The 24585-nt window shown below is 57.3% G+C and overlaps 1 protein-coding gene across 12 annotated transcripts; it reads right to left on the bottom strand.

The window, feature by feature from the left end:
* Positions 1-149: 149 nt before the first annotated feature.
* On the bottom strand, positions 150-24542 carry USP19 (ubiquitin specific peptidase 19). Of its 12 annotated transcripts, none has more exons than XM_061456158.1 (28): positions 22315-22448; positions 21202-22021; positions 20610-21108; positions 18953-19009; positions 17741-17869; positions 17042-17175; positions 16334-16741; positions 15264-15531; positions 14981-15137; positions 14804-14875; positions 14181-14296; positions 13705-13883; positions 13214-13415; positions 12997-13130; positions 12670-12828; positions 12482-12592; positions 12220-12330; positions 11959-12060; positions 11504-11644; positions 11231-11349; positions 10897-11034; positions 10453-10817; positions 9711-9821; positions 9028-9244; positions 8603-8755; positions 8338-8501; positions 8077-8255; positions 1588-2343 (listed from the first exon to the last, which is right to left on the bottom strand). In XM_061456158.1, exons 3-28 carry the CDS (start codon positions 20716-20718, stop codon positions 2110-2112), a joined length of 4269 nt encoding a protein of 1422 aa, XP_061312142.1. In that variant the 5' UTR covers positions 20719-21108; positions 21202-22021; positions 22315-22448; the 3' UTR covers positions 1588-2109. The 12 variants fall into 12 exon arrangements, with proteins under 12 accessions (XP_061312145.1, XP_061312149.1, XP_061312142.1 ...); XM_061456153.1 differs by lacking the exon at positions 22315-22448 and having other exon boundaries at positions 13705-13919; positions 20610-20854; positions 21009-21108; positions 21202-21220; XM_061456161.1 differs by lacking the exons at positions 1588-2343; positions 22315-22448 and adding an exon at positions 150-380 and having other exon boundaries at positions 13705-13919; positions 21202-21224.
* Positions 24543-24585: the final 43 nt, after the last annotated feature.

The following is a 24585-nucleotide window of genomic DNA, read 5'->3' as shown; positions in this document are numbered from 1 at the left end:
GGCACTGAGGGCCATGGCGGGGACAGCGAGCAGGGAGCACCCAGGGGAGTGGGGGGACAGCAAAGGACACGGTGCCCGGGGGCGTCAGCAGCAGCAGAGGGCGTCAGGGGACAGCAGGCAGCGGAGCCGAGTGGAGTTGAACGAGTTTAATGAGTGCAGGACAAACCCCGACCCGACCGCCACCACATCCCCCCCCACCCCGGTGCCCGGCCCGGCAGCACACCCCGTGGCAGTGCCCGCGGTGCTCAGTCGACTTCTTCCATGCTGCTGTAGGAGGGGGTCGGGCGCTCGGCAGGGCTGGCGAAGCGCTCGGGGAGGCCTTCTGCAGCCGGGGCTGCTTCAGGGGCCAGGCCGGATCCAAACGGCACCGGGGGCAGACCCTGCAAGCAGAAGGTGGGGATGAGAAGGGAGACCAGCACCCTGCCCACCCATCTTCTTCCCTCCTTCGTCCTGGGGGAGGACAGCACCTCAGTGTAGGGACCCCACACTGCAGGTACAACCAGGAGAGCAGGAGGCGATGGCAGCCCCCGCATGCTTGGGGGTACCTGCCTGCCAGAGGAGAGCCAGGCTGCAGCACGCTGAGCCTCTCCCCAGCCCGGCACTCGTGCCCCCGGGGCTGCCGCGGCCAGGGCCAGTCTGAGCAGAGCCCGACGCCCCGGCACGGGCGCGGGGCCAGCATCGGTGAGGACGGCTGCCAGTGCAGGACCAGAGGGGATTTCCAAGGGCTGAGAGGGCCCTGCCGGCCACCCAGCTCCAGGCAGAGCAGGCAGCAGCATGTGGGTCCCGACCCACAGCCGGAGCAGAGGGCATGGCCCTGGTGCCGGGCACTGAGTCAGCCCCACGAGGCCGGCGCTGTGGGTGAGCGGGGGAAGCCGGCGAGCCCCAGAGCTGCAGACAATGAGGCGACTGTTCCAGGACGGACACCTCATGACCACGGCACAGCCTGCGGTACGGACCCGGCACGGCGCAGCACGCGTGCAGAGAGAGGTGCAGGAGCGAGGTGGCGGCTCCCCGCTGCGCTGCTTGAGCAGCAGGCACTAACACAGGAGAGCTTCCTCTCTGCCAAGCATCCTTCCCGAGGCAGCCAAGGGCACCGGCAGTGGGACAGCGATGGAGACGGAAAAGGAAGTCACAGGGCTCTGAAGTCACCTCTCACACCCAAACACGCCGGAGCAGTCTGAGCCATGCTCTGCCAAGGGCAACACGTCTCAATGTCAGACACCGCGGGAGCTGCAGCCCGTGGCCCAACCCCACGGCACCGTCTGCTGCTGAGCTCCTTGCAGCTGGCACGTGCCCCATGGCACGGGCAGGCAGAGCCCAGCCCCGAGCCTGCTGCAGCACAGGGCGCATCCGGCCCTAGGTGCAGCACAGGGCACAGTCCCCATGCCGGCTGTGCCAGAGTGGCCTCAGGCACAGAGAGGTGGCTCCAGTGTGGAGTCCCTGCCCTTGTGTGAGGGTCCCAGCACACCAGGACAGGGATGCTGCAGCTGTTTGGAAAACCTGGATTTACTAACACACCGAGGTCCCAATGTGCTCTCCTGGCAGAGACCCCCACGGTGCTGGTGGGTGCTCATCGTGGGCACCCCGGCTCAGATTACCCTGACCCACAGCAGGGGTGAAGGGGAAGCACAGCAGCCCTCAATGACAAGGCCCCAGCATAGGGGTAGAGTGCACAATACTCCTGGTGTAGGGGCAGATGCACTAGGAAGCTCAACAGGAGGGATTGGGCTGGCCCAGGAGCCACAATCACACCAGGCCCAGGGGTCCTGCAGCAGCACAACTGGACAAGGAACTGTATCAGGGCATCCTGCCCTTGGAGCAGGCTCTTGGCAGGTCTCTGCTTCTGTCTTGGGACCAAGTGGAGGTGCTCAGTGTGCAGCATCAACATTCCTTCCTGAGCAGCAGGTAGCCACGAGGTCTGCCCCACATGCAGCAAGGGTGAGGGAGGGCAGAGGGGCTCCTGATTCTGTGCTGGCACGGAGATGCAGAGCAGACAGGCAGGAGCCGACGGCTCCACACTTCCCTCGGTGAGTCCTTCCTGGCTGCTTGTCCTGCTGCCATGCAGCATGACCTGGAGCCCTGCGCCTGCAGCTGGCTGTGTGACTGTGCCTATCTCCAGCGGGTCTGGTAAATGATCGGGTAGAAGACGTTCAGGAAGAGAGCCACAATTGCGGCCGTGGTGGCCAGGACAAAGTATCTGATGCAGCCTTCATCTGGGTGCTGGTGGGTCCCCGGACTCTGCTTCTGGCCATGGGGCCTCCAGGGATTTCTTGCAGGCCTTTGGGGTGTCTCGAGCTGCGTGTCTTGCTCTTCAGCCTCCAGTTCCTGCCAGATCAGAGAAGCCTGCGATGTGGAAACCTGCGTCAGCACTTGGAGAACACAACAGGCAACACCCCTCGCCATCCCCCGGGGCAGCGGCTGCGTGCCAGCCCAGCCCTGTGCCCAGCCAGCCGCCCGCCTCCCCATGCAGCACCAGCACTGTCGCGCCCGCCCCGATGCGATGCTCTTCGGCAGCGCTGGTGCTCAGAGCAAGGTCTTCGTGGGGCTGTAGGGAGTGGAGCCGGATCCTGGCAGAGCTGATGCGCTGGCATTGGCAGGTCCAAGCGGCGAGGGGGCAGGCAGCAGCCAATCAGAGCCCAGCTTTTGTGATCCCAACTGGATCTCCCAGCCAACAGCCAATCCAGAGGCAGCCGGGGCAGCAGGAGCAGGAGGCACGGTCACAGCACAGCCAGTCACAGCTCTGCTTGGGTGGGTGGGGATGCTCTAGCAGCCAATTGTAGCCCAGCTTCCAGGATTATCTGCAGGCAGCCAATCACAGCCTGGCCCTTCACAGCGTGCCGGTGATCATGCAGAGTAGTTAATCAGGGAGCAGGTCTCTGGAGAGCACCCAGTGTTTGGGAGGATCCAGGTGATCCCGGCAGGATCCAGTACACCCGTCGTTGCCAGATCCAGTGCACCCATCACTGCTGGATCCAATGCACCCATTGCAGAGGGGACAATGACCCACTGAGCCCCAGGGGGATCCAGTGCACCCATCATCATGGGGATTCAGCACTGCCAGGGACCACTGAGCCCTGGAGTGCTCCGGGGTGTATGCTGAGCTGCTGCAGGATCCCACTGCCAGCACGGGATGGCCAGGGCAGCCTGTTGCCCAGGAGCTGCTCCAGGACATGGAAAGCCTCCCCAGACAGGAGCTGTTGCAGAATGACTCTAGGAGCAGGACCATAGAGCCCTGGAGGACTGTGCGAGCAAGGCAGGGGGTGGCCCCCACAGGTAACCGGAAACTGGACATGGGAGGAGAATGTGGAGGAAGCTGTGTGGGGCTAACCAATACTGTTGTGCCAAGGAGGAGTGGCTGAATACCACTCCTATATAAGTGAACTGCATCACAAATAAAGTAGAAGTTTGCTTATCACCCATACTGAGTTGGCCTGTCTGCTTCTCCTCGCCACTTACAAATGGCACCCAAACAGGGACGCGGACTACAGGGCCCTGGTCACTGGGGACCCGGAATACAGGGCCCCGACTAGCGGGGACCCGGATTACAGGGCCCCGGTTTAACGGGGACCTGGATTACAGGGCCCCGGTTAACGGGGACCCGGATACAGGGCCCTGGTTAACGGGGACCCGGAACGGCGAGTGAGCGGCGCCGGCGGCAGCGGCCAGGGAGCGCGGGCAATGCTGCTGCGGTGGCGTGACGGACCCGGGTGCTTGGACTAACTGAAAGGAGTCCGCCACTGGGGCGAACCAGACACTGCTGTGTCGGGAGGCCGATCCAGAGACCGAGGTTACAGGACAATCCAGGAGAAGACGATCCGGAAAAAGCCGCCATGAAAATGGACTGAGAGGTAGCCCTAGACTTATTACAGTGCTTTTTATAAAAGCGCGGAATTGAGCCTGAGACTCTAAAGCAGCTAGCAGGTCTAGTGGCTGAAGGGAAGGTTAAGGGATTTTTTGTAGATCCTAATACAGTTTTTGAGAAGAGTGAGCGGCGAAAGTTTGGTGATGAACTATCTGACTCAATGTTTAACGATGATAAAACGGCAGAGAAACTCGGTAAACCACGGAGAGAAGTAATAAACTGTATAAAAGGTTACAAGGCAGAAAAGAAAACTGCCGCGGTAGCAACGGAGAAACTAGGAACAGACGTCCCCAGTCGGTTGAAACCGGGGGAAGATTACAACTCGTTCCCCCCAGCTCGCGGGAGCACAGGGTTTTCCCTCCCCCCCCCCTTCCTTTTCTCCCCCTCCATCAGAAGGTGCCGCGGAGGAGGTGTAACCCCCTGCTCCCCCACCACCCCAGTTCCGAAAGCAGGGACTTTGAAAAGGACAGAGAAAGTATATTAGAAGGTATACGCGTGATAAATGTCGAGGAATCCGAAAGAAAGAGGGCAGTGCCTCGGCACCGGATCGATGGCGGCGCCATTTTGAAGCACGCAGTAGAAAACAGAGATCATGCGCGAGCGGGAGATTTAAAGGAACTGCGAGCCTCTCCAGCACACTATGCCCTAGAGTGGAAATTTTTAACTCGGTTATAGAGGAGCCAGGTCTGCAGATGGCCACATACCGAACAAGAGATAAGAAAGACACAGCTGCGAGCAACGGAGACCCTGAGTTCGGCGCAGGATCAGCCCCCGAATCCCCTGAATCCGAGCCAGATTTATATCCTCTGCTTCCAGACCCTGACTCTTCGCCTCCCGGGTCGGTCTGCTCAGACTCACTGGCCCTGGAGACGCTCAGTTGTAACAATGGGTAACCAAGGATGCGATCATTACTGGGGAATTTTCTGCAGTGGGCATCTTTGCATATCCTGTGTTTACTACACAGCAGGGGGCTAAAGAGTGGGAAGCTCTTGATCTCAAAATAGTTAAGGAGGCTTGACAAACAGTGACCATGTATGCGTTAAAATCCTCTTATACTCAAGCTGTATATGTTACGATTTTTTTTCTTGCAATTGACAGGGGGAGCCCATACAGTTTCTCTGTGATACTCATGTACTAGAAGTTGGTAAATATAAGTATGTCCAGGTTTCTATCAACCCTTGGAGACCTTTGTAGATACTGCTGGCCACTTCTCCCAGCACAGGCTGGCCACCTGCGTCGGAATGAGTGTGCGTTTTGGTCAGTATAAAAGCCCAAGCCTCATGCGCTGTGGGGGAGGCAGAGCCTCTGCGGGGACACCCGCTAAGGTTGAGCCTGCCACCTCGCACTGCAATGATGCTTCTCGGAGCTGGTTTGCTATTAGTCTCCACAGGGTCCTTGTGCCACGCTCTGTACGTGGAACTGTAGTGGGAGTAATGATTGTCCGGAGTTTGTGCTTCAAATATTGTGTGGTGTGCTTGTGGGATCCCATACGCGTGTGCGTGTGTGTGTACTGAGGGCAATCGGTGTTTTATGTATTGTTGGGTTCATGTAAAAGTTTTTAATGGGTAGCTTTTAACATTTTGGGCATGAAAGAGTTAATGTAAAAGTGCGGCTGCCGGCAGGTACTTATAGCTGCTGCCGAGCAGGCCGGCTTTTGCAGGGATTAAAAAAAAAAGAGAAAAGAGCAATGATGCAGCAAACTCCTCGACAGTTAACAATGTGCAGTTTAACCTGTCTGCTTCTCAAGAACTGATAACCTGGGAAACGGGGTATATTTGTGTTCTCCTGCCTACAGGTCCACGGCGACTGCCTGCAGTTTGTCAAGCCTTGCCATGAGCTAGACAGACGAATGGAAAAACCTGATGCCTCAGCTACAGGAGCTGATCGTGAATACCCCAAGCAGAATGAGAGAGAGGAAGAGAAAGAACGATTAACTGCAAAACATCACTTGGGGACAACTGTTAAGTAACATCCTGAATATGTGTGCTTGTAAAGTAGCTATTATTAGAGGTTGTGATTTTGTGTATAAAACCACCTGTATTTACTAGCTAGTTGCTAATAAGAAACTGCACCTTGTATTGTACAGATTTGTCACTTGTAAAAGAGATGTTAGAGTATGGAAATTTGCAGTAGCTGCTAGAAAATGCTAAGGCAAAAGCTAGAAAGATTTTAATACAATGGTAGTCTTATAAAGCAGGTGATAGAACAAATTAAGAGGGTGGGAGAATTCCACTGGTAAGAAATTTCTTTGGCTAGTCCCTCACTGCCATCAGCATCTTCAACATGCTGCTGCACCCTGTAATAGTTACTCTGCTAATGTAAATGTGTGTGTGCCTTGCTATAGTAGCGACTTGTTACTGGATAAAACAAAAGGGGGGAGATGTGGAGACAGTGTTCTCACGGGAGAATGCATAATTAGTACGTAAACTTTGAATAGTCCTGAAAGATACAGCAAGGCCATGAGAGGCCTGAAGAAGCTTAAGAAAGCAAGATAAGAGGCTGGAATTCACCAAGTTAATGAGAACTGTGGACTGTTGGCAAGCTTTCAAGGTTGAGTTCTCACACCTGTGTTTAACCAATTATATGCTAGTCACTAAGGGTCTTCAAAACATGTATCCAATCATAATATGCCAAATCACTGTAAATGCTTCAGCCGGGGCCTTGGCTCAACTAAGCAGACTGGGTTGCTGAGTTGCTAAGCAGACAATTCTACATCGAAGGCAATTTCTGATTTGTTTTAATGTTGACTCTGTAAGACATGCAACACTGCAGAACCTTTTGCTGTTGGAACAGGGATATGGATGTGAAGAGTTTGATGGAATGTGTTGTATGAGTCTCTCTGATTATGCTAATTCGATGCACCCTGGCTCAGCTTACCCAGCAATAGTAAATGAGCAATATCCTAAGAATAACTAGATGGTTGTCTTCACGGGGCATTACAGTCAAACACTGCTGTTCAAAGTATTGCACTTATGTATCATGGTTAGGTTAATCATCATAGCTATTAGACTTGCTTACAGTTGTGTGATAAAACAGGTGAACAGAATAACCCACAATGACTTGCTCACACAAAGAAAAAGGGGGGAATTGTTGCAGAATGACTCTAGGAGCAGGACCATAGAGCCCTGGAGGGCTGTGCGAGCAAGGCAGGGGGTGGCCCCCACAGGTAACCGGAAACCGGACATGGGAGGAGAACGTGGAGGAAGCTGTGTGGGGCTAACCAATACTGTTGTGCCAAGGAGGAGTGGCTGAATACCACTCCTATATATATGTCACAAATAAAGTAGAAGTTTGCTTATCACCCATATTGGGTTGGCCTGTCTGCTTCTCCTCGCCGCTTACAAGGAGCAGCCCAGGCAGGCAGACACCAACTTGCCAGACAGTCCCTGGCTCCAAGGACAGGCAGCTCCTGTCCCCAGCCGAGAGCCACGATGCCAAAATCAGCGCCAGGCTGAGGAATGCATGAGCCAGACGGCCCCATGTGCAGCCGTGCAGAGCTGAGCATTGTCCTCAGATCCCACACATCAAGCACAGGGGGAAGAGCTGCAGCCCAGGATGCAGGGGGCTGGCCAGGAGGGTGCCGAGCTGTGTCCCCTTGTCTGACACTCACATGAAGACCAGTCCACCCGCTCCCCACCAGCACACGCCGAGAGCACAGTGCTGCCGGCACAGCCCTCCTTGCCGAGTGGCCCGGCAGCAGAGCCCGCTCTAGCAGGTATGCCTCCAGCAGCACACAGCAGAGGCTGCCAGGCTCAGGCTCAGCGTTGCCCTTTGCCTTTTTTGCACCTAGCTTGGCCCTGAGCTGGGCCCCAGCACACAGAATCTCCCCCCACCCCGACTGCGGTGTAGCTGCAGAGGGCAGGTTCTCACCAATCCCTGGCACAGCCAGAGCCTACCACACCGCTCACAGCCTGCCTCCAGTGCAGACACCAGCAGAGCGAGCCCGGTCCTGCGCCCTCCCACCCTGATGACATGAACCAGCTCTCCTATAGTCCCTCAGTGCAGATAATGTCCCATGCTAACAGCAAGAACAGGGCACTGCAGGCCATAGTGCCTGGCTGGCGCAAGCTCTTCAGTGTCCAAGAGGGACAGGCACCGCAGCGGTGCCGTGCCAGGCTCCACGGGTGCTGGCAGAGACAGGTCAGGCCCTGCCCATGAGCACGGTTCAAGGCTTTGTGGGCTCTGACAGTGCCGAAAGGGATGCGAGCTCTCACCTGGCTGGCAGCAGCTTCGGCAGAGGGGGTGCGCTCGGCTCGGTGGTCCGGGGGGTGCCCTGGCAAGGGTCTCTCCACAGGAGAGTTCCTCCGGCGGTAGAACAGGACATAGGCGTATCTGGTTACCACTTGGCTCTCATCCACGGTGGTGACTGTGCTGTCGTCAAAGAGCCGCCAGCCTGAGGAGGAAAGAAGGGTTAAAGTGAGCAGCCAGGCCCCTGAAGAAGCAGGGCTGGGGACAGAGAGGGGGCAGATCCTCACCCACGTCGCTGCGCTGGCTGTTCTTGTCATTGGGCAGGCGGGCGTACGCTGTGTAGTGCCCCCCGATCATGCCTCCGTAGTGGTTGATCACAGCATACAGGTCGTACACGGGCAGCTGCTGCTCGCCCTTCCGGCCAATGCAGAACTTGCTCAGGTCCAGGTTTCTGGGGAGAGACATGGGGACAGTCAGGGGCTGACCAGCATTAGGATGGCAGCACAGGCAGTGCCAACCCGGGCAACCTTGTGCCCCTCCCCAGGCTCTCACCGGACAGGGAAGTCCACCATGTCATTGATCTTGTCCCTCCAAATAAAGCTACGGAAGGAGAAGCGCTTGAGCTGGATGCTGAGGACATTGGGCAACCGCCACAGCATCAGCTGCTTGGAGGCTTCACGGTGCTGCTTGCACTTGGGGCAGTACCTGGGGGAAGAGCAAGCCCATTACCGGTGTGGGGAGAGCCTCAGGTCACCCCCAAGGTCCCCCACTGAACGGGATGGAGGAGGTCTCAGCCTCCCCTGCCAGGATCAGGCAGCAGAGTCCTGTGGAGTGCTGGCATTGCTTCCTGCTGGCTTACGGCCTCCCCAGCGCTCCTGCCTGCCAGCAGCAGCAGTGTGCAAGTCCAGGCAGCTCCTGGGAAACCCCCGCTGGTGCCTGGACCCCCAGGCTGGAACCCACCCTGCCACTGTCCTCACCACGCTTCCTCTGGGGCCAGAACTTCAGGCTTGGTGAAGAGGTTGAGGCACTGCTCCAGGGTGAAGTGGCCAGCGCGGGCTGCTTCGCTGGCTGAGCCCGGGTCCTCCATGCACTCCAGCTCCTTGGATTCCACCAACACAAACTCCTTGAGGCGCTCATTGTTCTTCCACACCAGGGCGAGGGAGCAGTCATCTGTCAGCTCCAGGGGGGTGTCACCTGCAGAGGGGGCACATACCTCACATGCCTGCTCCACAAGGCTGGGCCAAGCCACTTTGTTGGGGCTAGATGCTTGCTAATCCCAGCTCGATACAGCAGTTATACACTGCTGCCAGGAAGGGACCCCATGGCCAGGTTCACCACCCCAGAGCAGCAGAATCCATAAACAGCAGTGGACAAGGCTGGCAGCACCTACATAACCAGCACTGGATGAGAGCATCCCATTTAGACAAGAGGTGACTCAGAGATCACAGACCCTCTGTGGATACAGGAGACTGAAGGGAATTGATCTATTTGCTGAGTAGAGCAGGAATGTCATGCCAGAGAAGAGCTTCCAGGCTCTATACAGCAGAGCCATGCCCTCCCCTATGCCAGATCCAGCCTGGGGGCCACCATCCCATCTGAGTTCACTTTGTGCTGGGCACATGAGGGGTAAAGGTGGCACTTCCCCTGGCCCTGAGCTCACCTTTATCTTCCAGCTTGTACTCTCTGTTGGCAGCATCGATCTTGTTGATGTAGAACTGTGTGGCGCGAGCGCTCAGTGAGTCTGGAGTGTGCTGGTACCCAGGGATGGCAGCTGTGGGCAGGCAGGGACAGCTCTGTGGTGGCACTGCCTTGTCTGCCCTGCGTAGGGGCCAAGAATTCGCAGTGCCCCCACCCCCACCTCACATGCTACGGCCTTGCAGGGACACAACCACGTGCCCCGTGTCCTTGACTATTTTTAGCAGGCGCCTGCCCCTGGCAAGCTGTGCTCCTCTGCCTTGCCCCTTTGCTGCACATTGCTGCCATCCCCAGACAAGTGGCTGGAAAACGTGACAGGCAAGCAGAGCGAGAGGCTGCTCCCGTGCAGCTGAGTCACAGCGAGGGAAGCGCTGCGCTCGCAGCCCGGAGGGGCTTGGCCCTCCCATGGGAGGCTTCTGCCAGCCTCCACCTTCCTCCCCACCCCTTTCACTGCAACACAGCGCTCCAGCCCCGTCAGGTCTCCGCTTTGCTGCCCCAGGGCAAGGCAGAGCGTGGGCAGGAAGGCATTTCAGGTGGGGCAGTGCTGCCAAAACACAGCTCCCAGGGCCTCGTTTATGTCCCCAAACCCAGCTCACAACAGATACTGTGGTGGAAGGTCAGCTCAAGAAGGGAGAATTGCTCCTGTTTTGTCCTGGGGCAGCCCAGGCTCCCGGCACAGCCATGGTGAGCACTGTAGCACTTCTTACCTTCTGGCTTGAGGGCTCGCTCATAAGACGGCTCCTTCTCACAGCAGCTATCGCCCTGCAACAACATGTGCTCGGGGAAGCCCGAATCCAGGCTCAGCAGGGAACTCCTGGCTGCCAGGACCTTGCTCCGGTCAGTGCTGTTATCTCCCATCTCTGGATGCAGCTCAGGCACAGCTGGCGACAGAGGGGGCTCCTGCAGGAGGCTGGAAGTCCTGTCCCTGTCCTCCAGCTCAGGGGCAGAGGTGGCTGATGCACAACTGCTCTTGGGCAGGGGTTCCAGATTGTCCGGGAGCAAAGGCTGCAGCCCCTGCTCTGGTGACATCCGTGCCAGCTGGAACGGAGGCTGGAACACACTGACTGAGTACCTGTGCAAGAAGGTAGGAGTCAGAGCAGGGCAGGCACAGGGCTCTGGGGCGGGGGCACCCTCCTTCCCTGCACCCTCACCTTGCGTAGCCCTCCAGCAGCTGGGCCAGGCGGGCGTAGGTGAGGCGGGACTCGGGCACGCTGATGAGGAAGGGGAAACCGATGTTCTCGGGGCGGCACAAAGCCTTGTGGTCTGGCCAGTGTGTTTTCTGACATGCCCTGTAACACATACAGCCCCTGCTGAACCCAGCATCGTGACCAGCCCGGGCAGAAGCACAAGGCCAAAGGGGCACAGTGGGGATGAGGGGAGTAACATGAGCCAGACTGGATCCTTTCCATCCCACATGGTGGAGGATGAACAATCCCAACCAGCCCTTCCAAGCAAGAGACCCTCCCTCTCTGGCAGCCAACTCACACGTTGCAATAACCGACTCGATAGCACCTCGTGCAGCGCTTGAGTTTCTCATCCTCCGAGAGCTGCTTCTTCTGGCAGGCTGCACACTTGGCCACAGGGCCGCTGGGCACCTGCGGACGCTGCAGGAGAAAGGACCCATTGGGCAGGGAAGGGCACCTGCGCAGGACAAGGCAGCCTCGGTGGGCATCGGTGCTCACTGCAGCTCGTCACCCTTGCTGCAGCTCTCCCCCTCCTGCTCAGCCTCACAAGTAGTCTCAGTGTTACCCCTCTTACCTGCTGGACCTGCAGCTCCACCACCCGCTCCTTGGCCAGCTCTGGGGACAGCACCTCGAAGCAGAACAGCAGGTCCGTGGGGGAGACTGTGTCGAGTGAGTTGGATGGCAGGAACATGCGGTGGAAGTGATTCTTGATCACCTGCCAGGAAAGCAGAGCAGGGCTGTGTGAGGGCTGTCCCACGCTTCCTCTCCTCAGGAAGCCTCAGCCCTACAATGAGCTGTGGGACAGCGGCACCACAGGGATGCTGTGCTCAGCTCCCTACCCCACCAAGGGAGAATGGACATCCCTTACCCTCCTGATCTGCCCAGCAGCACCCTGTGCATGACACTGCCAACCACGACAATCCATCCCATGGACACATTGCATATGGACAAGCTACTATCAGTAAACATGTTCCGTGCAGTGCTGTGGGAACTGGGGCACCCACAAGAGTAGCCCGTGAGCACACTCACCTCTGCCAGGCGCAGGTTCTCTGGTTTCACACGCACGCTGTGGGCCACTGAGTCAAGCACCTCCATGGCACTGGAGTTCTCCTTGCTGATACTCACAAGGAACTGCCACCAAGAGAGCACCACATCAGTCACACCACACCAAGGCATGCGTGGGCCTTACTTAACACAAGGCTTAGCCTGTGGGCACAGGACCAGCTGCCTGGGGCACCTCCAGGAGCACTCTCAGGCTCCCTCCCCACCAGAGTAGATAATGTCCTTTACCTTAATGGGTTTCTTGTGTGGCTCCTTTGCAAAGTAGTACACAGTCAGCACCTTCTGCTTCTGAGGAAGGGGCACCGGGAGGTACAGGAATGGGTCAAAGGTGATGGATACCTGCAGATGAGGGAACACACTCAGTTGTGGGAAGTGCTTGGGGCCAAAATCAATGGGGCCACCTCAGCATTGCCCTGTGAACTGTGCTTTCTGAGGGTCAGGAGCCTGCTGTATGGCCAGGACAGGGACAGAGACTCCAGAACTGTCCTACCTTGGAACACACTGGGCACACCAGCTTGGATTTGTACTGGCCCTGGAAGAGGTCCACAATGAAAGAGTCGTTCCTCATCTTGTGCCGCTGCCAGGCCTCCTCAGCTACAACCTGCAGGGAGAAAGGGCTTAGCAACACACTGAACTACCCAGGCTCTGGCTGCTCTCCCAGGGAAAGGCCATCCTCACCTCATCAGGCCTCCCATCTGAGTCAACAGTCTCTGTGTAGGGCTTGTTCTGGATGCGGTTGAGGTCCTCATGCAGGCCATCGAGCAGGAAGGCCATGAACTCCTGAGCATCGTGCTGGGCATAGCCAGTGAACTGGCTGGCTTTGCTGGCCACGATTGCCTGGAGGAGCACATAGTCAGGGCTGGCCAGCAGCACCACTGCTTCACACACAAAGCCTAGATGCACCATGTGCATCCACCTCACTCTGTGGCACTAACAGGGTAGGTAGGTACACACAGAGGACCCTCAGCAGCTCCTGCTTGGCTCTGCTGCTGCCTGCAGCCCTACCTTCAATTTTGAGGGCTGGAAGGCATGGTGTGTGCCCTTCCACAGCGCTCGCAGCAGCATGGCAAAGCCGATGGCCAGGCGGCCCCCCGTCCCCAGGGGATTGTTGTAGTTGATTTCCGACTCAAAGGACCGATCTGTAAGAGATGCAGGAGCTCAGGGTGGTCTCTGGCTGCATCATCTGAGTGCAGGGCTCTGGGGACTCCTGGCCTGGGCTCACCATGGAAGTAGTCACGCAGCTCCCGGGTGTTGGACAGGGACTGGATGACGCTGTTCATGAAGCAGGTGTTGCCCAGGTTCACCAGCCCCGTGAAGCCAGGTAGACAAACCTTCTTCTTCTCATCCTCGTCCTCATCATCCTCCACGCTCTCGGTGCTCACCGGGCTGTGTGTCATCGGTGGCACCATACAGGTGGGTTTGGGCTGCCAAAGCAGAGGTGGGTGTGAGGGTGCTGCTTTGGGGGAAACACCAGGGGAACCCAAAAGCCTAAGACACCCCTTAGAAAGGGCTGGAACCATCGCACCATCTCCCACCAGAACTAAACAGGCCAACCGCCCCTAATCCTGCCAGCTGTACCTGAGCAGTGCTGCTTCCTCCTGCAGGAAGTTTGCCAGTCTCCAGAGTGACACCAAGGAGCTGGGGTCCCATTAAAGGGACAAGTAGCCTCCCTTTTCCCCCCACCTAGGTCAAACCCAGCAAGGCCCCTCTCACCGAGGGAATGTGTGGCTCTTGCTTCACTGCCACGTGCTCTTGGGCTGTACGTGCTGCCACACCATCCAGACCCCCATCTTCTACACGTGGCTTCTCTTTGTCGCTGGCTCGGGCCTCTTCCTTGCTGGATAGGGGGTGCTGGTTGCTGCCAGGGGGGTTCTTCTCCAGAGGGGTAGGGCCTGTAGGCATGGCAACCTTTGCACCACCCACTGCACCTTAAAAAGGGGGAAGGGTGGGCCTGTGGTTAGCAGCACCGCGCAGTCCATGGCAGGGCTGAGGCACTCAGTCCATGCTCATACACAGGCTCTCTTACCCCTCTTCCCTGTGAGCAAGGGGAACAGCAGTGCCCTTCCCTTAGCACTCATTCTACCCCACATCCCTCCCACCCACACCCGCTCAGCCCTTCTCCATCCCCACCACAACTGCACGTTGGAGGACACAGCCCCAGCAGCAAGACAAGGAGGCAGGGTGCAGACCTCGTGTGGCTGGAGCCTCCAGCCCACCCCAGCGCTGGCTCTGGCGTTTCTTCAGGCAGACATCAATGCGAGACACCGTGAAGTTGTATGTGCACTGGTTTGGCTCAATAAGGTTCCTGCAAGACAAGCAGCAAGTCAGGGGTGCCCCAGAATGCCCCCCAAAGCAACTTCAAGTATGATGAAGCCTCTGCAAGGCACAGCCATGGCCTCCAGGGACCCAGCTAGCATTGATCCCAAGGTGGCCCTGGAAAAGCAGGGTGAAACCCTCAAGCCTGGCCACACTGAGCACACAGTGGGCCCATTTCCTGGTAGAACCTTGCTCCACATGCACCTTTCTGCAGAACATCCCACCCAGAATGCACACAGGCTGCTCTGACTCTGTCCCCTAGACCTCTAGAACAGGCTGGGGGGGAACTGCAGGCAAGGAGATGCTGGGATTTTCTCCCTTGCAAGCCACCACACTGAGCCACGGCAGCCCAGGCTTGGGGCATTAGTGCAGCATGGTGTTAGGGAAAACCCCCAGGTACAGAAATGAGCATTCCCTACACAGACACATCAGCTGGGACTGGCTCCTGCTCCAGCTCTGCACTCTCAGCTCCCCTGCCCCAGTGCAGGAGCCGTACCTGAGCTTCACCTGCCACCGGAACACTGTGTGGGGCCCACAGCCAGGATGGAGGCGAAGGAAGTTTGAGTCACTGTGAAGAAATGGGAAATGAGTGAGAAAAGGTGAATACAGCAGTAGCCCAGCCACAGCCAGGAGCTCTGCAGCAGCCTGGCACCATCCAGAGGCACATTTGTACCTTGTCTGGAACACCAGTGTGAAGTCTTGCTCCCGGAACAACACTTTGGACGTCTCCTTGTGGATCTCCTTCACGTAGACGTGCACCACCACCAGGTCATTGCCCTTCTCGTACGAGTCATTCTTGACAAAGGTCAGGCTCACAAAAGGCTCTGGCTCTGAGGAAAGCCACAGAGAGAGATGTTATGTTCCTGGCACGCTTGAGGCAGCTCTAGAGCTTGACCCATTAGAGGTCCCAGATGGACCTTCTTGACCAGGCTGACTCCTTGGTTCCAGCCACTCACCATCAGCTGCTGCTTCTAGAGCCACGTCATCCTTGGACCAGTCCCTCTTCTCACTGCCTCTACCCAGAGGAGGGGTGGCCACTGGGACAGCCTTGGAGCTCTCTCCCAGCACAGGCGTGCAGTCCCGGCCCCGCAGGGCCTCAGCAGGGCTGCCTGGCTGCAGGACTCTCTTCTCCACACAGGTGGCAATGCAGTGGGGGAACACCTCTGTGGTAGCTGCGAGGGGTGGCATCTCCACTGGAACTGTCTCCTTGGCCAGCGCCACAGCCTTTCAAGAGAGACACACAGTAACAGACTGTGAGAGTCACCCCCTGGCTCCACAGTTAGCTCCCCCATGCTTGACTCAGCTCCTTTAACACCACAGTCCTGTGACTGTGTGGTCCTCACATTCCCCTCTCCTCCACCACAGCACCAACCAAGGCACCCCAGAGCCCATCTCATTAGAAGGGATGCGTCCCTGTGGATGGATTTTTAGCAGAGAATGGCCACGTTCCCAAGTCAGCAAGTGCCTACATGGAGCTTGACATGAACCAAGGATGAAGGAGGACGTGGGTAAAGAAGCAAAAGTAACAGTGCAAGCAAGATAAGAAGAAACTAAGATACAAAATAGTGGACTGTTAGCAAATTTTAAAGGTGAAGCTCTCATATGCTTATTTGATTGTTACTAGTGGCTGTGTGCTGCAAGAATATGTATCAAAGTATAGTATACTAAGCTATTGTATATGTATCCAATCATAACACAACAAGCTATTGAATATGTATCTAATTATACTACAGCAAGCTATTGCAGACGTATCCAAATATTATACAGTGAGCTATTGTAAATGTAACCGTAGTTGCTGTGTTACAAGAAAATGAATCCAATTATAATAAATATATCTGATTATAATACAGCAAGCTATTGTAAGCAGATGCAGAGAACAGTATAGAAAGGATTAATGCTTTGTAATAAACGACTTTTGTCTGATCACATTGATCTCTGCCTGAGTCCATATTTTTTCTGCAGCAGGTCCCTGTGTGAGCAGCATCCCCTGCACCGGGACTGAGGGCGCAGAGGTGTCCTTGGGTACCTTCTCCAGTGGCACGGCGAGGTCCGCAAGGGCCGAGGGTGCATCCGGCTGGCTGGCTCTGCCGTTGCGGCGGCTCCCGGCCCTCCCGCTGTGCCCTTTGCTGGGCTCCACGCTGCCAGTGATTCTGGCATTGGGCTCCTCTTCAGTGGGAGCCACTTTGAGGTAAACTGCCCGCTTGGCGCTGGGGCCACTCTGCGTCCCTGGGCTGGCTGGGCTCTTCCCTCCCAGGGCCTCGCTCCTTCCCGGAGCACGCTTGGGGTTGGAGGCTTCCCGCCGGGATCTCGGCAGTTCTGCGCTTTCAGCCCGTGGCTCTTCAGAGGCCAGCTCTGCAGAAGCAGCCTTCTCCTTCCCGTTCTCCCAGCACGTGGCCCCTTTGGCCAGCTCTTTGGATCCGTCTTTCCTTCTCTTCTGTGAAAAGCAGCACAGCACGGTGGGAAGGTATCCAGGTAGCAGCACCCCTCACGTTCTCCGACAGCCCCCCACCCTCACTCCTCTTTTCCAGAGCTCCACTCCAGATCCTGGAGGCTTTGCGGCAGGCAGAAACAGGGGTACAACGATGCCCCCCTCCCTGGGACAGAGGCAGCTAGCTCACTGCCCTCATGCAGCACATGGATGCAGGATGTGCCCCATGAGCAAGGAGTGAAACCCTCACCCCAGCTCCCCTGGGTTTCATGAGCTCTCTCAAAAGGCAGATCCTCCCCTCCTCACCAGAAGCGAAGACCAGGTATGGAGTGGGATCTTCTTCTGAAGCACAAGATGTAGAAAGTTGCCCTTTTTGCACTGGATCTTGCTGCAGGAGCCCTCAATCTCCTCGAAGAACTGACAGCTCCACTGCCGCCCATCTGCAAGCAGAGGGGGACCAGCAACTCAGGCAGAGCTCCAGTCAGCTGTCACCTAACCCACAGCCTCCTTTCACCTGCCCCCAAGGATCAAGGAAGCACTCATCCAGAGCCAGAGGCTGCAGGCAGGTTGCCACCATCCCCCAGGATCTTTCAGGGCTCCAGCCAGCTTCCATGGATTTGCTTTGCACATCTGGCTGGCCTCCTTCCCAGACGGAAGGCCCTGGGCCTCCCTGCCTTTAGGGCACAGTCACTTCTCCAAAGGATACCCAGGGCTGACTCAACCATCCCATCAAGCAGGGGACAGAAAAGCACCAGCACAGGAGTGGACATTTGTTCACTTGGTGCAGAGGACAGCTCCTGCCCTCCCCAGCTCTGCACCCTTCTTCTTTTACACTGCTCTCCTACCAGCCCTGCCTGCTGGCTGAAGCTGTGCCAGCTGAGAGCAGGGCATTGCCCCTGAAGGAAAGGTTTTATGTCTGCCTGGATTAGCCCCACATCTAGTCCAGAACTGTGCCAAGCCCCACTGGAGAAACATGCACAGCAGTTTCTCTGTTCCCCACTATACCTGGTAGTTTGAGCACACAGTCTGTGTCAGTGAAAGCAGCATCCACATCCTCCACTTTCAGTGCTTCGCTGCCCAAATTCAGCTTGACAATGATCTCATCAGCATTCTGCTTCCAGTCCAGCAGCAGCTCTAGGAAGAGGGAGGGAAATGTCACCCACTCGCTGGGGCATGAGCCTGCAGTGCCCACTCCTCGGCTGAGAAACTTGAGCCGCAATGCACACTTGATTCAAGGAGGTCATTGCAGCTGACACTCACAACCTGCTCCCATGGGACAGGCCACAAACAAGAGCACATGTTGTGGAGCCCAGGTGAATCCCAGTGGGAAATGGATGGATCAGGAAGGCAGCGCTGCTGGTGGGTCCCACCACATGCAGCAGCGGCGGGTGGAAGAATGGGTGGTTCCTGCCAACTACACAGCAATTACTGCTTTCCCAGGGAATGAGGAAGCCACAGAATGACTCTGGGGGATTCAAGTGGACTCTGACCACAATCAGCAGTTGCCACTTCCCTTTTGCCTGTGCAAACCAAGCAGCCTGGCTGCAGTCACCAAAGCACTGTGCTCCTGCTGGGTGAGTGCTGCTGGCAGGGCTGAGACATGGGCAGACCCACCAAGAACACAAAAAAGGTGAAGCAGCAGCACCTTGCTGCAGGCAGAGCCTCCATTGGTGCCTGCCAGGATCCAGGTCTGGCCCTGTGGCATCCTGATGTCTTCAAAGCAAAAAGGTGATTGAAATCACCTTAATTTCAGTCAGTTTTGTTGTATCCTCTGTAGCATGAGGATGTCTACTCTGTCCTCAAAGCAGTCCTAGACCAAGCAGAAACCAGTCAACAGGTCCCAAGCCATGGATGACATGGCTTGTGATCTTACCAGGCCAACATGGTCCCCTGCTCAGAAACAAGCAGGATGCTGGTGGCAGTGTGTCCCAGAGCTATGCTCAGTGGCACTGTGTCACCCAAGTTAGACACAGCCTGCCACGTGCCCAGGGCCTCTTCCTTGCAGACAGCCCTTCCCACTGTGCACTGGAGAAGGTGCACCTTTCTCCACCCTGGGAGGGCCATACCCTGTTAAGATAAAGGCTGCAGCAAGGGAGCACTTAGGTTAGTTCTGCTCAATGCCACAGCATGGGGCAAGGACAAGGTGAGAGCTTCGGATCCCTCTGCACAGGGCACTCCATGGCCATGCACTGGCAGCTGGTGCACACCTTGACTTACCCTCCTCTGAGTCCTTCTCCTGGGCAGCCTCAGCCTGCTCGAGCTCAGAGCGAGACACTGGTGGGCAGAGAAGCAGAGTGTGGGCAGGTCTGTCATTGGCACCTCAGAGCATGGGCTGGTATGGATGCCCAACACTTCACACTTCACCTTCTTCTCCCCTGAGCCGCTCCACAGGCCTCTCATCCTGCACGTGCTGCTCACTTCCCTCCTCTGCTTCCTCACACCTCTCCCTTCCCCAGAGCCCTGCCTGCAGCACCACAGCAAGTCAGCCCCCAGGACAGCTGCTCTGGGCCATACCATCATATTCTAGTCCAAACAGCACCAGAGTGGGAGCACAACACATCACTGCAGTACACAGTGATGCTCTGAGGCATGTTTCAGTGTGTGCAGTAATCAGGCTGTGTGTTCCTGCTCAGCCCCTCCAGCCTTAGAGGAGCCCTGCCTGGATATGACAGAAAGAATCCTATGTTTGGTTGTGCTCAAACCAACCCTGCTGTAACGAGAACACCACGTGGCTCAGCTGCACTTTAACATTTCCATTCCCACACAAGCTGCCAATGCCCACAGCCAAAACCTCCTTCCAGATCAGGCTGGGGAACCAAACCGACCTGATACCTAATCCCTGCTCCCCAAAAGGACTGGCTCCAACAGCCAGAAGCATCTCAGGGCCTGCTCCACCCCCAACAGGGTGGTGAGCTCTGCCTGGCAGGGGCCTCAAAGCAAGAGCACCTCATCCTGGAGCAGAGGAACAGCAGCGATGGGAGCTGAGGTCTCCACCCTGGACTGCCCAGAGAGCTGTCACCACCTTAATTCACCAGCTACGAACCAGTAGGAAACCTCTGCTGACCACCACAGTCACTAATGCAAAGGTGCTGGTGGTATGAGGAGTGCTGCAGCAGCACTGCTCAGAGGATCTACAGCTTGCTGGCCCTGCACAGAGGGGATGTAGAGAGATACAGCCACCTCCCATGCAAGAGAAGGTACTATTCTGTATCCTGGGATTTCACATCAGGGACTGCCACCGTTCCAGCACAGCCCTCATTTACCTTGGCCTATAAAACACCCTGTGATTTTGAGGTTACAACAATCCTAACGGAGCAGGCACAGAAATCCAGCCATTTTCCAGGGCCTGCATCCTGCCCGCAGGCATTCACTACACCTGAAGCGTCACTTTTGGTATCACATACACAGAGGGAATGACTCCCCAGCAACAATTCCACTGGAGCCACACCTTGGCTGACACAGAAGTTAACGCACCAGCCCCACCCAGAGGCCCTGCATCTGGCCTCAGCAATAGCATGGGATCCTGCACTTCCAGCTCCAGCAGCACCCGAAGGCTTCAGCCCCACTCAACTCTGGATCAGGGCAGCTCAACCCAGCCAAAAGCAGAGTCTAAAAACAACCACTAAGGCAAACTTCAGGCTTAAGCTAACAAAGCCACAGGCCCGACCTTCCTCACACAGTTGGCGCTAAGTAGTGCTCGAAGGAAGGAGGTTACAGGTCCAGAGAGGACAGTGTGCAGAAGAGGATCCCACATCACTAGGGTTACCATAAGCTGCAGGAAGTGCTTAGTTAAATCTGCTTATCCAGCAGCAGATGGCTGCGGGGCTGAGAAACCATGGGCCTGCTCCCCACGGCACTGCTGCGGGGCTCTCACCTTCCTTGCTCTCCTGGTTGGCTCGATCCTTCTGCTTCTTCTTGTTGGCGGCATCATCCAAGCCCCGAGTTACCGTCCTCTGGCCGGGGGCATTGGTACTGCTGGACATCTTCAGCCGTTTGGAGGGCACAAATGGCCCGCCGGGGTCGGTGATGGAGTCTGGGTCAGGGTTGCGACGTTTTCTTCCTGGCCCAGCTATCTTGGCGACCCTCTGTGGTCAAACCCTCTGGCAAGGAACTGGTGGCCTAAAGACAGGAGAGAGCGAGCATGGCAGGAGGAGTAGATGGAGAAGACCCAACAGCATCAAGATCCACGCTCTGTCCCAGGCCAGTGCCCTCACACGACCTTTGCTGTGGCACTGATGGGAAGCCCCAGGCAGCGCTGGGTGAGGAAACCTACCTCATCACAGCTGTTACCACACTTACTGCCAAAAACATGGGCCTGTCAGAGCTCCCAACATACAACCGGGGGTCTTCCACGTGTGCCACACATTAAAAACCTGGAAAGGTGTTTTTTTTTTTTTATTGTCATGCTTTTGGCTCCCATTACAGCAAACCCTGGCCCAAAGGAGCCGCCGGTGCAGTAATGACACCTGGAGGCAGAGGTGAGGACATGGGGCAGCCCCAGGGTGTGAAATGCAGCCCGTGGGGTCAGGCTGCCCCACGGCTGCGGCCGCGGCTATTTCAGTCAAGCAGCGCCCCATGGAAGAGGGCGGGAGCAGGAGCGAGTAACGCCCTAAGAAGGAAGAAAGGGGAGAAGCAGGAGCAGCTCCGGCCAGGCTCCCGTGACAGATGAGAGCGGAGCTCCCTGGCAGGAGCAGAGTTCCTCCTCTCCACCCACCAGCTCAGAGCTCAACCAGGAGCGCTGCGCCTTGCATATTCATCTCCCCGCTGGGTTACAGACAGCAGCAGCAGGGCCTGGCCTGGAAACAGGACACCTCTGCTTCTGCTGCCCCAGGGAGACCGCAGAGTGCTCACCCTGCTCCCTTGGACATGCCCTTGCAGGCAGCTCCCCTGGGGGGTGTGGAGCTGCGGGCTCAAAGGCCCACTCAGTGTCCTGCTCTCTGGCTTCTCTCTTGGGTGTACATGGCTTTGACAGAGGAGAGATGGAACAACCCGCTGACAGCAGTCCCACTCAAGGTGGAGGCAGTGGAAGCAAAGAGCTGGGAAGGCTTCTTCCTCTCTTGCTGGCCCTGGTAGCACACACTGTCTGCAGGGGGTTGTCAGTCCACATGGATCCTGCCCACCCTGCAGCAGCTCCCGGGGCACTGATTCACACCTCATTCTGCATCCCTGCTCCTGTCTGAGGACACAGAGCTGAGCCAAACAGCACCTTGTTCCAGCCCAGCTCCACTGAGCCTGCCTCTCCCTCCCTGCCCTCAGGAATACCCTGTTCTGCCCTTGCCCCTAGACCTACGACAGACCCCACCGCTCTGCTCAGGTACAGACAGGGGAAGGAAGCACCTCCAAGGGAAGCACTTGGTTAGAGGGAGCACAAGCCCCACATCCCCAGAGTGCTTGAGTTCTATAGATCCTCGGGACAGCAAGTAGCCACAAACATGGAGTTGTAGCCACAAACAGAAGGGACCTGAGAGAGCCAGGTCCTGCCCTGCCCTCAGCCCTGGCACAGCCAGCCCCACGCCAGGCACCGTGCCCAAACCACTTCACCCAACCCTCCCTCGTAACCAAGAGCCACCGACGCCAACAAAAAACTCAACACTAATTCCAGCCCAGCTGCCTGGCACAGACACCTCCCACTGCTGCGTGGAGAGGCCAAAACAACCTGGAAATGAGGAAGAGCCTGGCATTAGCCCTGGACAGCAGTGCCACCCCCAAACTGCTGCACACACTGGGTCTCACCAGGACACAGCAGCACCCCTGGCTGCAGAGGGAATGGGAAGGGCCCCTCACTGTGCTTCCCAGTGAGGGGAAGGCTGGGTCTGACACACGCATCCCCAGTGACACCAGAACAGATCAGCTGCAGACAGTTCCCAGCACCCAGAAAGTGAACCTGGGCTTGGGAAACTGTATTTTGTTGAATTTCTTTTGCCCCTGTGGTGAGAGCCCCAGGAGGAGCAGGAGACAAGAAGCAGCAACTGCTTCATGCAGGGCCAGTGAGGCTCCATTGCCTCCTTCCTGTGCCTCTGGAGGGGTGGCATAGGGTAACTGCTGGGCAGGGTGGCAGCAAGCTGAACAAGGACCATCCTCTGCACAGGAAGGTGTGAGGAGAACCACATGGCTGTGTGCTACTGCCCCTCCTCCGTGAGAATCCTGCTGCTCTTGCACCCCACTGAGGGCTCAGCTCCCTCAGGTGCTCTGGTGACAGTGATTCCCAAAAGCCCCAAGAACCTAGAGCTCTGCCAAATTCCAGCTGTCAGACTGACTGCAGTCCAAGGCCACCGTGGGCAACACAGGGTTTTGGAGGAGTGCAGGCAAAGCAGCTATTCCCATTAATAGAAGTTATTCCCATTCACCTATTCTAATCATACAATGGTCTGGGTTGGGAAAGACCTTACGATCACCCAGGTCCAACCCCCTGCCATAGGCCTGAGCCTTTCTGCCTCTTTGCCACCAGGAAGCATGCAGCCAGGCAGGACATTCATCCCCGGGACATGCAGAGCAGAGGGTTTAGCACTGTAGGAGCTGCTGCAGGGGAGTGATGGCGAAAGGCCACTCTGGGTGGATGCCAGGGGAACCTGCAGGGCACTGGTACAGGACCTTACTCAATCCTCTGAGCTGCAAAAGCCTGGTCTTGCTGCTGAGCCTCTGCTGTCCAGCCTTGTGCTGCTGCAAGCACCCATGTGGCTGCAGCATGTACCAAATCAAGATAGCAGCCAGAGGGAAATGTTGTCTTGCCACAGAGCAGCTCCCAGTACAGCTCATGCTGGGGCTGCACAAACACTTCCACTGGCCACAGGAAAGGGAAAACTCAGGAATGGGAGAACGGGGAGAATGGGGACTGGGGAGAAAGGCTGTGCCTTCCTATGGCAGCGCCAGACAGGGCTAACGTAAATGCTTAGGGAACAACATCAGAGGGTGCACAAGATGTAATTCACCCCCTGTGTCTGAGGCACATTTAGCAGGAAGAGGTCCCCTGGTTCTGCTCTCAGCACCCAAAAGCACCCAAATAGGGTGGCTGTGAAGCAGGTTGCCCGTCTCCCAGCTCATCCTTCCATACTCCTCCATGTCCCAAATACAGCTGACAGAAACACTTCCCATGCACACAGGTACTTCCATCACCTTCTGCTCCTTATCTCCCTGACAGATCAGAAACCTCAAGACTCCAGCTCATCTCTTCCTTCAGCTTCCCAGCACGCCCGACACACAGGCTGGGCCAGAACAAGCACAGACCCCACACAGCGTATGGAAACCACCGCGTGCACCGCACCGTGCTTCCAGCTCCGCGTTCCCCAGCCCATCACAAGACTCTGGGGGTGATGAACCCGACAAGTCACCGCCCGGCATCCAGAGAGGGAAGGGCGGCGAGAACCGTGCGAGGGCCCCGCAGCGGAGCATCAGATCCCGGCCCCGGCTCCACCCGCGGCCCGGCCCGACGTGTGTCCCGCACCCAGCCAACGGGCCGCATCCCGGCCTCACACCGCCACCGGTGCCCTGCCCGCCGGTCCCGCCCTGCATTCCCGGCCCCGCACTCGCTGCCGGCCGCCGCGCGCGCGCACACACACACACACACACACACACACACACAGCCGGTCCCGCGCACGCACACAGCCGGTATCGCGCACACACACAGCCGGTCCCGCACACACACACAGCCGGTCCCGCACACACTCACTGCCGGCCCCGCTGCTCCACTTGGTGTTCGGTGGAGCCGATCTCCCGAGCGGGCCGATAACGGCGACAGGCCCGAGCCCTGTGACGCACTTCCGGAAGCCGGCGGACGAGACCATGTGATACGGAAACGCGATTGGGCGGAGGGAAGGAAAGGCGAGGGTGGCCACGTGACCACGAGCCGAAGC

This window comes from Pezoporus flaviventris, unplaced genomic scaffold, assembly GCF_033815535.1.
Source record: "Pezoporus flaviventris isolate CSIRO_AGI_PZ_B2104156 unplaced genomic scaffold, CSIRO_AGI_Pfla_v1 ptg000021l, whole genome shotgun sequence".
Lineage (NCBI taxonomy): Eukaryota > Metazoa > Chordata > Aves > Psittaciformes > Psittacidae > Pezoporus > Pezoporus flaviventris.
This window is presented reverse-complemented; position numbering and strand designations above follow the sequence as displayed.

What these genes read in the sequence shown, in the direction of transcription:
- USP19 (XM_061456154.1), bottom strand. Translation starts at nt 20,718, where the DNA reads ATGTCCAGCAGTACCAATGCCCCCGGCCAGAGGACGGTAACTCGGGGC. An exon ending in TCGCCGTGCCACTGGAGAAG is followed by an intron (nt 15,532 to 16,333) that starts GTACCCAAGGAC and finishes CTCTCTTGAAAG; the next exon opens with GCTGTGGCGCTGGCCAAGGA. An exon ending in AAGAGCCACACATTCCCTCG is followed by an intron (nt 13,416 to 13,704) that starts GTGAGAGGGGCC and finishes CTGCTTTGGCAG; the next exon opens with CCCAAACCCACCTGTATGGT.